General features: G+C 38.6%; 1 protein-coding gene across 5 annotated transcripts in view; it reads right to left on the reverse strand.

Moving 5' to 3' along the window:
• Window positions 1-1,777: 1,777 nt before the first annotated feature.
• The window catches only part of IL33 (interleukin 33), a 43,033-nt gene continuing 30,279 nt past the window's right edge, over window positions 1,778-14,531 (reverse strand). Inside the window, exons 3-8 of one of the 5 annotated variants that reach the window (XM_055294560.1) lie at window positions 9,756-9,881; window positions 9,088-9,213; window positions 7,077-7,184; window positions 6,466-6,516; window positions 5,526-5,617; window positions 1,778-3,798 (exon numbers count right to left, since the gene is read on the reverse strand). In XM_055294560.1, coding sequence (XP_055150535.1) covers window positions 3,598-3,798; window positions 5,526-5,617; window positions 6,466-6,516; window positions 7,077-7,184; window positions 9,088-9,213; window positions 9,756-9,881 — 704 coding nt within the window. In that variant the 3' untranslated portion in view covers window positions 1,778-3,597. Of the gene's footprint in view, window positions 3,799-5,525; window positions 5,618-6,465; window positions 6,517-7,076; window positions 7,203-9,087; window positions 9,214-9,755; window positions 9,882-14,531 lie in introns of all 5 variants that reach the window. The other 4 variants (XM_055294559.1, XM_055294561.1, XM_055294562.1 and 1 more) reach the window with 4 other exon arrangements.

Here is a 14,531-nt window from a genome sequence, read left to right on the forward strand (position 1 = left end):
CCTAGGAATCCAACTTACAAGGGATGTGAAGGGCCTCTTCAAGGAGAGCTGCAAGCCACTGCTCAACAAAATAAAAGAGGACACAAACAAATGGAAGAACATTCCATGATCATGGATAGGAAGAATCAATATCAGGAAAATGGCCCTATTGCCCAAGGTAATTTATAGATTCAATGCCATCCCCATCAAGCTACCAATGACTTTCTTCACAGAATTGGAAAAAATCTACTTTCAAGTTCATATGGAACCAAAAAAGAGCCTGCATTGGCAAGACAGTCCTAAGCCAAAAGAACAAAGCTGGAGGTATCACGCTACCTGACTTCAAACTATACTACACTAACCAAAACAGCATGGTACTGGTACCAAAACAGAGATATAGACCAATGGAACAGAACAGAGCCCTCAGAAATAATACCACACATCTACAACCATATGATCTTTGACAAACCTGACAAAAACAAGCAATCGGGAAAGGATTCCCTATTTAATAAATGGTGCTGGGAAAACTGGCTAGCCGTATGTAGAAAGCTGAAACTGGATCCCTTCCTTACATCTTATACAAAAATTCATTCAAGATGGATTAAAGACTTAAATATCAGACCTAAAACCATAAAAACCCTAGAAGAAACCCTAGGCAATACCATTCAGGACATAGGCATGGGCAAGGACTTCATGTCTAAAACACCAAAAGCAATGGCAACACAAGCCAAAATTGACAAATGGGATCTAATTAAACCAAAGAGCTTCCGCACAGCAAAAGAAACTACCATCAGAGTGAACAGGCAACCTACAGAATGGGAGAAAATTTTTACAACCTACTCATCTGACAAAGGGCTAATATCCAAAATCTACAAAGAACTTAAACAAATTTGGAAGAAAAACTCAAACAACCCCATCAAAAAGTGGGCAAAGGATATGAACAGACACTTCTGGAAAGAAGACACTTATGCAGCCAACAGACACATGAAAAAATGCTCATCATCACTGGCCATCAGACAAATGCCAATCAAAACCACAATGAGATACCATCTCACACCGGGTAGAATGGTGAACGTTAAAAAGTCAGGAAACAGGTGCTGGAGAGGATGTGGAGAAACAGGAACACTTTTACACTGTTGGTGGGACTGTAAGCTAATTCAACAATTGTGGAAGACAGCGTGGCGATTCTTCAAGGATCTAGAACTAGAAATACCATTTGCCTGGCCATCCCATTACTGGGTATATACCCAAAGGATTATAAATCATGCTGCTGTAAAGACACATGCACACGTATGTTTATTGCAGCACTATTCACAATAGCAAAGACTTGGAACCAACCCAGATGTCCATCAATGATAGACTGGATTAAGAAAATGTGGCACATATACACCATGGAATACTTTGCAGCCATAAAAAAGGATGAGTTCATGTCCTTTGTAGGGACATGGATGAAGCTGGAAACCATCATTCTCAGCAAACTATCACAAGGACAAAAAACCAAACACCGCATGTTCTCACTCATTTGTAGGAATTGAACAATGAGAACACATGGATACTGGAAGGGGAACATCACACACCAGGGACTGTCGTGGGGTGGGGGAAGGGGGAGGGATAGCATTAGGAGATATACCCAATGTAAATGAGGAGTTAATGAGTGCAGCTTACCAACATGGCACATGTATACGTATGTAACAAACCTGCATGTTGTGCACATGTACCCTAGAACTTAAAGTATAATTAAAAAAAAGGAATTTCAGAATATTGAGTCATCATATAATAAAATCATTATAGTCTCACATACATTTGGAAAATATACTTTATTCAATACTATAAACAATGTAATAGATATATTTGATTATTTACTAATCATTTTAAGTTTATCGTACAGATGCACATGTCAATAATTAGTGTTTTTCAGATGGAATGATATACATTCTGCTTTTATTTTTATGTCTTTGGTAACAATTATTGACAAAACAATGTAACAAAGATATATTGTTTTACAATTGTAATACCCTTCTATGGTAATTCTCAGCCTCTTTTATCTTATATTCTACCAGCACTTACATCTAATAGGTCTCAAAAAAGTAGAAATTTAAAATTGTGTACTTTCAGAAAAGGTCATATTTCATAAAGATTCTGTTACTATGTTAGTCATTTATCATAAGTGTTAAGTCTAAGAAAATTTGTAATAGAAATAGCTAAGAGTTTAAAATAAAAACTATTCCGTTAGTAGTTAAAAAATGTTATTATATGGTTGAGTATAAATTTTATTGCCCTAGTGACAGTAAAACAAAGATGTTTAGCAAAAAATTATTGCCATTAATAGCTTTATCTAAAATTCTACTACAGACAAAGCAGAATAAAAGTTTTGGCATCCAGAGGTCAGGTGATACAGAAATGAAGTTCAACGGGTGCAAAAGATATATCAAGGGCGTGGTAGTTAAAAGAAACAAAAAGAGACAGATGTCAAATGAATATTCCACAGTAAGCAGTGTTATCAGGAAGCTGGAATACAAAAAGACTTGTGCACATGGGAAACAAGGATTAGAAGCAACTTTGCCCAATGTGACAGTGAGTATATTAAAAGACATAGGTCCCTGGAAGCCAGGGTCAGAAGGGATGGTAGACCATGAACATGAGGGACAATCAGTTACTGAAATTTTAATGTTAATTCAGTGTCTCATCTAGGCTCTGGTAGGTTAGAAGATTTCTGGCCTTACCAAGGTAGTTGGATTATATAGTACTTGGATGCTCTAAAACATGTTGGGACTCAGTACTCTTTAAAAAAAAAAAAAGTTTTAGCATGTTACATATTCCTAATAAGTGAAATTTTATGTCTGAACTAAAATTTACTTCACTTCCTCATGTAAGAATGCCTTGCTTAAACTCAATATATAAAAATCAGAATTTTAAAAATTAAACAATTAGAAATGAAGTTATTCACTTTACAAATACTGGATTTATTTTTCTTAATTTTTCAATTATCTTTACTTTTTCACACATTTATGTTACCTGGCTTGCCATGTGGGCCTTTGAAGTTCCATATCCCTGGACAGTAAGGGAGAGCTGCTCTGAGTGTTGCCTAAGACATCTACAAACAAACCTGGTGTTTTATTCCAGTTGAAAAAATGATAACTCTGTGAAGCATCTGGTCTTCTTTTTACTAGCAGCTCTAGTGTTTGAGCCTATCGTTTGGAACTGAGGAAAATTACTTCTCTAAGTAGCTCTTTAAAATGGATCCCTGTCTACAGAGAGACTTAAGCTATGGCTCTTTCTCTCTTCAGTGGCCTTAGCTCTAAATATGATGTTCTTTCTGGACTGAAACTAGAGAAAAGTAAAGGTCAGACTGTATCTCTTTAGAATGTTGACAGTTTCTTTACCAATACCCTATTTAATATACTGATAGTTGTATTGAATATGCAGTTATACAGAGGAAAATAAAAGAAAAACTGGAGGATTAGGAAAAATATTTTTATACATAATAGGGAAAACATTCCATGCATGCTAAGCACTCTTCATTTCCCTTACATGTCACCTGTCTCTTTCTTTATCTCTCATTCCTTCTCCAGTGGTAGCATTTGGGTACTCAACCCAAGACCCGCAAATTTCCATCAACTAAGTTTCAGAGAGCTTAAACAAGATATTCTCAGTACATAAATTCTCAGAACAGTCTACTTTAATCAGAGCAAGATGATTATCCTTTACACCTATAAACACTCCAGGATCAGTCTTGCATTCAAATGAAACACAGTTGGAGGGCCTATTATGAAGGACAAAGAAGGCCTGGTCTGGCAGTTGTTTTTCACACTTATGGAGCTGAGGAAACAAGAGAGAAAGCAATCCATATGTGAACGGGAAGTTCAGAGTCAACTTTACCTGCCTGTATTGGAAACTAAAGGGGAATACTTATTTATGGCTTGATATTTCTAGCAAGCTTACTTAGTGAGTTGTGGAGGGAAGAGGGGGAGAAGTGAGTAGAGGGCCAGAGGGGTGGGGGGTGGATTTGATTTGATTCACTGATAGTCAACATAGAGAGGCAGTATGGATTAGGGTGATTTGATCTGGATGCAACAGTTCCGGATTTGTACCCTTCTTTTGACATGTACTATCTCTGAGACCTTGGGCATGTTGCTTTATTTCTCAAGCCTCATTTTTTTAGTCTAACCAGTTTTCTAGATCAGTCAATCCTCAAAATATCTACAGACATGTGAGTAAATATAAGTGATTATTATTTTGAGGCACTGTTTTGGGATGGTTTGTTACATAGCAACAGTTGACCAATACAACAACTCCATTGTAGAGTTACTGTGAGTATTAAATAAAATAATATTTGCAAAACATTTAGCACAGTGCTTGCTATATAATAGAGCTCAGTCTGGCCGGGCGCGGTGGCTCACGCTTGTAATCCCAGCATTTTGGGAGGCCGAGGCGGGCGGATCACGAGGTCAGGAGATCGAGACCACGGTGAAACCCCGTCTCTACTAAAAAATACAAAAAATTAGCTGGGCGCGGTGGCGGGCGCCTGTAGTCCCAGCTACTCGGAGGCTGAGGCAGGAGAATGGCGTGAACCCGGGAGGCGGAGCTTGCAGTGAGCCGAGATTGCGCCACTGCACTCCAGCCCGGGCGACAGAGCGAGACTCTGTCTCAAAAAAAAAAAAAAAAAAAATAGAGCTCAGTCTAAGTAGCTCTATTATTGAGTAGTTATACATGCCAAACACTAGATTATATATGTTTAAGAATGTTTTGGTTAGGAAGATGCTGGTTACTATCCACTATTTATGTTAATAAGGCCTTACATGGCTGTGTTAGTTAGCTTTATAATTTTGTGTATTTATATAATTTATCTTCTATATTATGCTCTCTTCTGTTTTCTTCCATGCCTCTACCTTTGGCTTGTTTGTCAAAATAGTTATAATTACACATCATGACCAACGTAATAATGCCATTTGCTAACTAAAGAAGAATATGCAATTAATTCTGTGTTCAGAATGTAGATGTTAGGTTATTTATAAATCTTGGCACAAGGAAACACTTATGACTCTCCGTTAAGCAGGCTCAGAATGGAAAATTTTTTTTTGTATCTGTTTAAGAAAACGATATTTTACAAAGAAATGTTTCCTAGAGGAACATAGTAGTTCCTAAAGCCAAATAGAAAGGATTTGAGATCATTCTATGTAAGAGTACTTCTCAAACTTTAAGGCACATATGAATTTCCTGGAGATTTATTAAAATATACTGATTCTGATTTATTTCTGGGGGGCTTGGAATCCTCCATTTCTAACAAGCTCCCAGGTGATGCTCTGCTGCTGGCAGAGAGCAACTTTCAATAGCAAAGGCATACATGCCACTTTCCTTCCTTCCTTACTCTAGAAGCAAGTCATTTGTAGTCAGTGATTGTGCTTTATATACAATAGCACACAAAAAAATCCTTCTGCAAAATACTCCAAGACCCAAATCTACACAAGTTGGTGGAGTCATTCATGACAGTTCTGTAATCATATATATAGATATAGATATAGATATAGATAAATTTTTTTTTTTACCTCCACAGAGTGCTCCTTGTTGTTGGCATGCAACCAGAAATCTTTTGTAGGACTCAGGGTTACCATTAACATCTTACCATCAACACCATCACCTTACAATTAAGAACGTATAAATGATAAAGTTAAGAACTGTAACTCATCTTTATTTAAATGAATTCAACACCCAGGAAAAGAGTCTAAGATTACATAAAATAATTACTTCATTCACTAACAGGTATCTTAGAAGTATTTGTACCCAAATTCAAGAGGCACTAATAAGTAGAGGGTACTTATAAACCGGAGAGAAATTAGTTTTCTTATATGCTTTTTAAGTACCCCCTAATGGGTACTTCTCTGGGCATCAGCTTTCCTGTCTGCATGTAAAGCCACTCATAGTGTCCCCCAATATTCATTCCTCTTTTGGGACAGTAATAGAACATTCCCCAGCTTGCCTTCTTATGGCTAAGTGTAGTAATACAACTGAGTTCTGACCAATGTGAGATAAGAGGAAGTGTTAGGTGCAACTTCTAGGTTGTACACTTAAAGGGAAATAGAATGCATGCATCTGTTTTTCTGTGTCCTGCTGACCAGGCATTGTCATGCTCCCAAGTACTCTTGAACCATGTAGATGTTGGCAGAACCACAAGATAGAAGGAGATGGGTTTCCTGGACAACTTGTTGAGCCATTGCAGCCCTGGCTAAGACAGAAAGTTTTATCTAGCCTAAACCACTCTTGTTTTGGATCTGTATTAAGTGTAGCCAAAACTTTATCCTAACATTTAAGCTGTAAAATAGATGAGAATGCATCCTCTGAGAATCTAAGGTTTTACCATGAGCTTGGGTTGGAGATAACCTTCTGAGACTATCTTTTTCCCTATGGGGCAAAAAGGATTTTTTTGGATTTATCTTTACCCCATAGTTAAGAATTCAAGCACTATAGCTACCCAGTCCTCGAAATTACCTGATTCGCTTGAGGGGTGTTGAGACTCATAGTAACTCAGTAACACCTTATCTGAAAGAGAATGCATAAAATCCCTCTGGTGAGATACAATTTTGTTAAGTTTTCAGTTCCAACACATATATAACATCAGAAAATATCCTCCCCTTTTATTATATATCAATAAAAGCAAATCTTTTGTGGTTTTGAGAAAGGTCTCAAAAATACACGAATATGCTCTGATGAATTCTCCAATATAGTTGTTATTAAAATATTTAAAATATTTTTCATAGCAGTGGCATAAAGGTTGTACTTTGGCGATACTAACAAGGCTAGAAAGATCTAGTGGATAATTTCGAGATAGCAAATACATGTGGCCCCTCTTTCCATCTTTCACGACAGATACTACATTTCAATATCAGCATTCTTCTCTGATGAACCTGACAAAGCTTCTGAATCCATCTTAACATAGAAGTGGATTCAGGCATCCACTGCCAATGCATTAGAGTTAGCGCACAGCATGATCTGTTTGCCATGTCTAAGTTAATCCATTGTTTAAAGTTTGGTAGATTTATTTAAACGTTTTACTTTTATTAGTCATTATTACATCATTATAGAAAAAGAAAATAATCTACCTTTCTTTTCATCTTTTTTCAAGTCTTCAACATATATCTCATAACCTTCATCCTCCAAAGCAAAAGTAATGGATTGATCATTGTATGTGCTTAGAGAAGCGAGACATTCTGTAATAGGTGAAATTCCTGTTGTTAAGAATTCAAAAATTTGTCAGGCACAATTCTTTTGGCAACGTTTTTAAAAAATGCTCCCTCAAAAAACATTTTCGCAATTTGAGTTGCATTTTGTATGTCACTGTTGGCTAGATGAAAGCCTTTGATACAAGTTTTACATAGCTAAAAGGCTGAGATGTGACTCTTGAATGGGATTAAAGGTGCTAGTGTCCTGCATGAAGTCTCTGGGAGGCCATGTGAGTGTGCTTATGGGAGGGTTTGGTAGGGAAAAAGAAAATGGAAAGCAACAGACATTGCTTGAGGAAACCTTCACTTCATGACACCACTTGGTCTGGGGACCGTGGTAAAGAAGGGATTGTATTTTGATAGACATGGATAAATAAATGTTCATCTATAAAGTATGGAGTTACCCAGAAGTTTCTGACAGTCCTGGAGAATGCAGATATAAGCCCTGTTCTCTCCTCTGGCTAAACAACAGGGACACTTAGTGCAGTGCTCCCAACTTTTAAAAAGTGTCAAAATACCCACAGAAAATGACAATATTTTTATAGCCTGCTGGGGTAAACTGGAGCAGATTTAGGGACTACTTAGATGGGGCCTGGAAAAAATTAGTATACAAAATATTAAGAAGAATGTTACATACTGAATTTGTACATGAACTTCTAAAGTAAGTGATTTAGAAATACTTAATGAGAAACTTCAGTGTTGCTTCTGGGAATTTAGGACATTTATAGCAGGAATAATGCTTGAAATGGCAACTGTAATTTCCAGATAAAATATTTTTTTTTTTTTTTTTTTTTCTGAGACAGCTGCTCTTGTTGCCCAGGCGAGACTGCCCTGGCATGATCTTGGCTCACTGCAACCTCTGTCAGGGTTCAAGCAATTCTTGTGCCTCAGCCTCACAAGTAGCTGGGATTATGGGTGCATAGCACCACAACCGACAAATTTTTGTATTTTTAGTAGAGACAGGGTTTCGCCATGTTGGCCAGGCTGGTGTTGAACTCCTGACCTCAGGTGATCCATCAACCTTGGCCTCCCAAAGTGCTGGGATTGCAGGTGTGAGCCACCACACCTGGCCAAGTTTTTTTTTTTTAATGATGATCTCTTCACTTCTTGAAGTCATCATCAACTTGGAACCTTATACAGGGACGTGATAAAATTTAAAACCATCTTAACTACTACTTAAAATGTATAAAGTGTTAGAATTATATTTAAAAATATAATAACTCTTTTCTTTTTTTCTTTTTTTTTTTTTTTTTTTGAGACGGAGTCTCGCTCTGTCACCCAGGCTGGAGTGCAGAGGCGCAATCTTGGCTCACTGCAATCTCTGCCTCCCGGGTTCACGCCATTCTCCTGCCTCAGCCTCTCCGAGTAGCTGGGACTACAGGCGCCTGCCACCACGCCCGGCTAATTTTTTTGTATTTTTAGTAGAGATGGGGTTTCACCGTGGTCTCGATCTCCTGACCTCGTGATCCGCCCGCCTCAGCCTCCCAAAGTGCTGGGATTACAAGCGTGAGCCACCGCGCCCGGCCGAAAAAATATAATAACTCTTTTCTTTCATGGTCAAAATGTTGAAATTTGGGGGGAAAATGTGTTTTTTTTTTTCCCAAAAGATAAAATATTTTCACCACAACTAATGACCACAGGATTCCAATCCATGGCAAGTATTTTAAAATAATGATGGAATGCTAACTAGAGAATGCATGTGCATTATTAGAACAGCTACCTTGCGCCTACTTTGGATACTATTAGATGGGTACATCAGCTGCAAATGGGCAGAAGTTTCTGGTACACGTTAAAGGCACAGACTTGGGACTGCTACCTGGAGTAGCACTTTCCGGGGTCCTGTGTCATACCTCCCTCTTCACTCCCACATCACCCCTGTAACCAGTCATACCTGTGACCCTTGAATCGTGAAGTGCTGTAGTATATTTCTGGACCCCTGATACATCAAAGGCAAAGCACTCCACCGTAGACTGCTGTTGACAGGCTGCGAGTACCAGATGTCTTTTGTGCTTTCTACCTGCAGACCGGATGGGATTAGGGATGGACGATCAATCCCCACTCTGCACAAACACCCCTTTGAGGATTCCCAGTTAAGGCTGCTTGCTGAGAGTAGTGATTGACTCCAGGGCTTTAGCCACTCCATGGTCCAAAACGGATTGATACCTCTTGGCACGCTTATTCCCCAGTAGAAGCACACTCATTAGAGATCAGGAGGAAGAAAACTAGTCACCCACAGTCTCAACACCCAAAAGGCAAGCACTATTAACACATAAACCTATTTCCTTTAAATTAAAAAAATCACTTAAAAATATTGTAAACATATTTACACATAGTTGTGTATCTTTTGTTTTCACTTAACATTATAACATAATCATTTCTCTCATGCTGTTGAACGTTCTTTATATGCCCTTTTAAAAATAGCTAAAAACCAGTTCATCATCCTTAATACTTCCCAAAAGGAACCTTGGACTGAGGAAAAATAAATGCATATTTAGATGCGGTAAGTGAAGGCAAATAGATACTTATCACTATTGCCAGAGAATGTACGGCTCCCCTTACCTGTTTTCAGTGAAGGCCTTTTGGTGGTTTCTCTCCTAAAGTAACAGGCCTCCTTTTTTATCGTAAGGCCAGACCGGAGCTTCATAAAGTACATGTGGCAAACTTCTTTGGTCTTCTGTTGGGATTCTAAACAATTGAAAAACTTGTGAGACTGTTTCAATCCATTCATCTTTATCCTCTTACAAATCCTCAGTGTAGCAGACCAAGAAAGCAAGTACAGGTTCACAGTATCTTATCAGAAATCCTTAACTCAGCTGTGTTTCAAAATTCAGAGTTTTTTAGATTTCAGGATTGTAATATAGAGCATATACTGTATATATGTGGCACCCCAGAAGAGATGGGAGCAGCACCCCATAATCAAAATTAGTTAATTTTATGTTGAAACATAGGAAAATTTACACAAAGTGAAATAAAGACCTCATGTTAGTTCACATCAGGAGTTAACTAAGAAATGAGTTTAGGTCATATTTTGCTGTCAAATAAGTTCTGAAAAACTTTAAGTCTTTAGAAAAAAATTTTGGTTTTCTGAATTCCATATGAGGGAGTGTGAACCTGTATCCAACATATATCAACCTTTGCCTAATTGAGGGGGATCTTTTACTCATATGAAATGTGCAATCTTTTCTCTTTGTCTAGAATATACTTTTAATAATTTTGGAGAGATTGCTGAAGTCTACAAAGGTTATTGATATTAAAATAACTACCATTTACTAAGTGTCTACAGTGGGCCAAACACTGTGCTAATGATTTTACATATGTCACCATTTAATTCTTCATAATAATCTTGCAAGATAGGCATTATTGTCTCCATTTTACAGATGATAATCTGAGGCTCTCAGGACTCATGACACTTGCCCAAGATTACAGGGCTGGCGAGAAGTTGTGACTGAAGTGTCTCTAAAATCAAATCTATTCTTTCCACCACCATCCACTTACCGCCATCTAAGAAAATGCTACACTGCAATTTGAGGGACTAACAAAATGCAAATTCAAATTAAATCAGTCAAAGTAAAAAAGTTAATTATTCAGTAATTATTTCATTTAGCTAAAGAAAAATCTAAGTCTCAAAAAGAAAATTAAATTTGCTACTTGGAAAATCATAAAAAGTCTTTCAGAATCAGGTAGAAAGGAAAATTATAACACCTGAGTCATAGGATCTCAATTTTTAACATTATGTAGTAAATGAATTATCAAGCAATTTATACCATGAAGTCAAAGTTCAATTAGTCACAGTAATTCAGAAAATAAAATAATTACTTGTGACTTTGGGATTCATTTTATGGATTAAAAAAATTCTCCGAGGATTTGCCTTCCTAAAATAATGCTTTTTAAAGATAAGTGGAAAAGCTTTTATTAGCTATTATTTTGAATTAATCCACGTCTTGCTTCCAATTCAGATGAGTACGTAACTTTAACTATCTTCAACTGATTTAATAAGGGAAGACCACTTAATTATGTTCACACCCACTCTGGAACTCTCTACCATTGATTCTCAATTCAGAAATATCAACTGTGGTATCTTGTATTTATATTTTAGTGCTTTTACACTTACAAAGATAATTCATAAAGAAAACTAGTGCCAGAGCCAGCATTGTACTTATTCTCCTGACAAGTAATTTAATACAATACTTTACTGACTGTTGTATTAATTCATTTTCTGCTATTATCACAGAATACCATAGACTTGGTAATTTATAAAGCAAAGAAATTTGTTGGCCAGGTGCTGTGGCTAACACCTGTAATCCCAGCACTTTGGGAGGCTGAGGCAAGAAAATCGCTTGAGGCTAGGTATTCAAGACTAGCCTGGGCAACACAGTAAGACCGTCTCTACAAAAAATTAAAAAAAAAATAGCTGGGCATGGTGGCCTGCTCCTGTAGTCTCAGCGACTTGGGAGGCTGAGACCAAAGGATTGCTTGAGCCTGTGAGTTTGAGGCTGTAGTGAGCTATAATCATGCCACTGCACTGCAGCCTGGGTGACAGAGTGTGACCCTGTCTCTAAAAAAAGAAAAAAAAGATAGCAATTTATTTCTTACACTTCTAGAGGTAGGCAAATCCAAGAATATTGTGCTGGCACCTGGTGAGGATCATCTGATGGTGGAAGGCAGCAGTGAGTACATAAGTCAGAGAGGAAATCCGGAGAACTCACTTTTACAACAAACCCAGTCTCTTGATAACCAAACCACTCCCATGATAGCAGCAGTAATCTGTTCATGATGGTGGAGTTCTCATGACCTAATTACATCTTAAAGATCCAACCTCTCCGGAGGTTGCAGTGAGATGAGATAGTGCCACTGCACTCCAGCCTGGAGAAAGAGCGAGACTCTGTCTCAAAAAAAAAAAAAGAAAAAAGGTCCGACCTCTCAACACTGTTACAATGGTGATTAAATTTTAGCATGAGTTTTGGTGGAAACATTCAAACCATAGCAACTATACCATATTGTCTTTTCAGAGCTAAAAGGCATAATATGATAACTGAAAGAATGCTCACTCCTTATATTCTTTATGTTTTAGTCAGCATCACATGGGAACGTGATAGGCATACCTAATACTGAGTGTGGACTCTGGGGGGAACAGGATATCAGTCTTGGGTAGTTAAAAGTGAGGGTCACAATGCTGTGGAAGTACTGAAGATGTAGAAGTCTTTAGGAGATAAGAAGAAAGTTAAAGATGTAGGTGTGGGGGCTAGCATCTAGTAGGACAAGCACTGGTTATAGTTCAAGGATGGGGGTTACTACATTTGAAATACTGAAAACACTTTGCATCAGGAGAATTTTGAAGAACATATGCTTTGGTGTTTTGGGAAGCTGAAAGTGTGAGGGTTGTGTTCTGTAGAGGAAAGTGCAAAGCTGGCATGGACACGTGGACTTTGCAGGAGGGAGCATTCCACTGGGGTCAAAGAGCCAGCTCAAATGTATATAAGGGCTGTTACCACTTTCCATGTCTCTATCCTGCCTGCTGCCTGAGGGCAATGGCTTAGTATGAATTTTAAGAAAATTCCCATAGCTAATTTAATCATAACAGCAGCATGAATCCCTCAGGGATTTCTTGTGAGTAAATAGGAAGGGCCCTGGAAATCTTTCTATAATTCTGCCACTCAGAGAACCAGACTATGGCTGATAGAAACCACAGAGGTGAATCACTGCATCTTTCGTTTCTTCCCCAAGCACTGATTTTACCAAGGTGTCTTCTTACTGCTTACTACCCTTGACTTGTCTGTGGCATTGGACTCTCAGGACCACTTCTTTCTTTGAAGCCCTCTTTCCTTATGCCATGTCACCAGTTTCCTTAGGTTCTTCTTGTTTCTCTCTGACTAGTGTACCTTGTCTCTTTGTTAGTTATCCCTCTACTGTCTGCTCATAAATGTTGGTGTTCCTCAGGATTTCGACTTTTTCTTCTTCTCTCACTCTTAAACTTTCTTCCTGGACAATCATGCTTGCTCCAATGACTTCAATCACCTTTTTAGAGGCTGATGACTCCCCAAACTGTAACTCTATCTTTGGTCTTTTTCCTGAGCTTTCTATCTGTTTTTCTTTATCCACAAGTCATTTTCACCTAGCTACTTTAAAGCATCACTGTCTCTTTCTGTGTATATCTTCTGAATTCTGGATATCTCTACCTGGGTGACCTGCAGCTACCTTAAACTAAAATACACTGGTCTTAGTCTCTTTTCTGCTGCCATAACAGAATACCATGGACTGGGTAATTTATAAAGAAAAGAGTTTTATTTGGTGTCTGGTTCTGGAGTTTGGGAATTCCAAGATTGAGAGGCTGTAGCTGATAAGGGCCTTCTTGCTGTGTCATCATATGGTGGAAGGCATCACACATGGTGAGAGTACACATGAGGCAAAGAAAGGATGGGGACTGAACTTCATCATTTTTGTCAGAAACCCAATCCTGCAATAACTAACCTACTCCCATGACAATGGCATTAATCCATTAATGAGGGCAGAGCCCTTATAATCTAATCACCCCTTAAAGGTCCCACCTCTCTTTTTTTTTATTTTTATTTTTTTGAGATGGAGCCTCGCTCTGTTGTCAGGCTGGAGTGCAGTGGTGCAATCTTGGCTCACTGCAACCTCTGCTTCCTGGGTTCCAGCTATTCTCCTGCCTCAGCCTCCTGAGTAGCTGGGACTACAGTCGTGCGCCACCGTGCCCAGCTAATTTTCATATTTTTAGTAGAGACGGGGTTTCACCATGTCAGCAAGGATGGTCTCAATCTCTTGACCTTGTGATCCACCCGCCTTGGCCTCCCAAAGTGCTGGGATTACAGGCATGAGCCACCGTACCCAGCCGGTTCCACCTCTTAATACTATCACAATGGTAATTAAATTTCAACATGAGTTTTGGAGGGGACATTCAAACCATGGCAGTACTTATAATAAAAAATGTCTTTATCTTTTTCTACCCCCAATATGTTTCTCCTGAATTGCCTATCTTGAGAAATAGTGCAACTATCTATCATTATCCACCCAATTCTTTTTTTTTTTTTTTTTTTTTTTTTTGGAGACAGAGTCTTGCTCTGTCGCCCAGGCTGGAGTGCAGTGGCGTGATCTCGGCTCACTGCAAGCTCTGACTCCGGGGTTCATGCCATTCTCCTGCCTCAGCCTCCCGAGTGGCTGGGACTACAGGCACCCGCCACCATGCCCAGCTAATTTTTTGTATTTTTTAGTACAGACGGGGTTTCACTGTGCTAGCCAGGATGCTCTCAATCTCTTGACCTCATGATCTGCCTGCCTCAGCCTCCCAAAGTTCTGGGATTACAGGCGTGAGCCACC

The sequence above is a fragment of the Symphalangus syndactylus genome, chromosome 9 (genome assembly GCF_028878055.3).
Source record: "Symphalangus syndactylus isolate Jambi chromosome 9, NHGRI_mSymSyn1-v2.1_pri, whole genome shotgun sequence".
In the NCBI taxonomy this organism is placed as follows: domain Eukaryota; kingdom Metazoa; phylum Chordata; class Mammalia; order Primates; family Hylobatidae; genus Symphalangus; species Symphalangus syndactylus.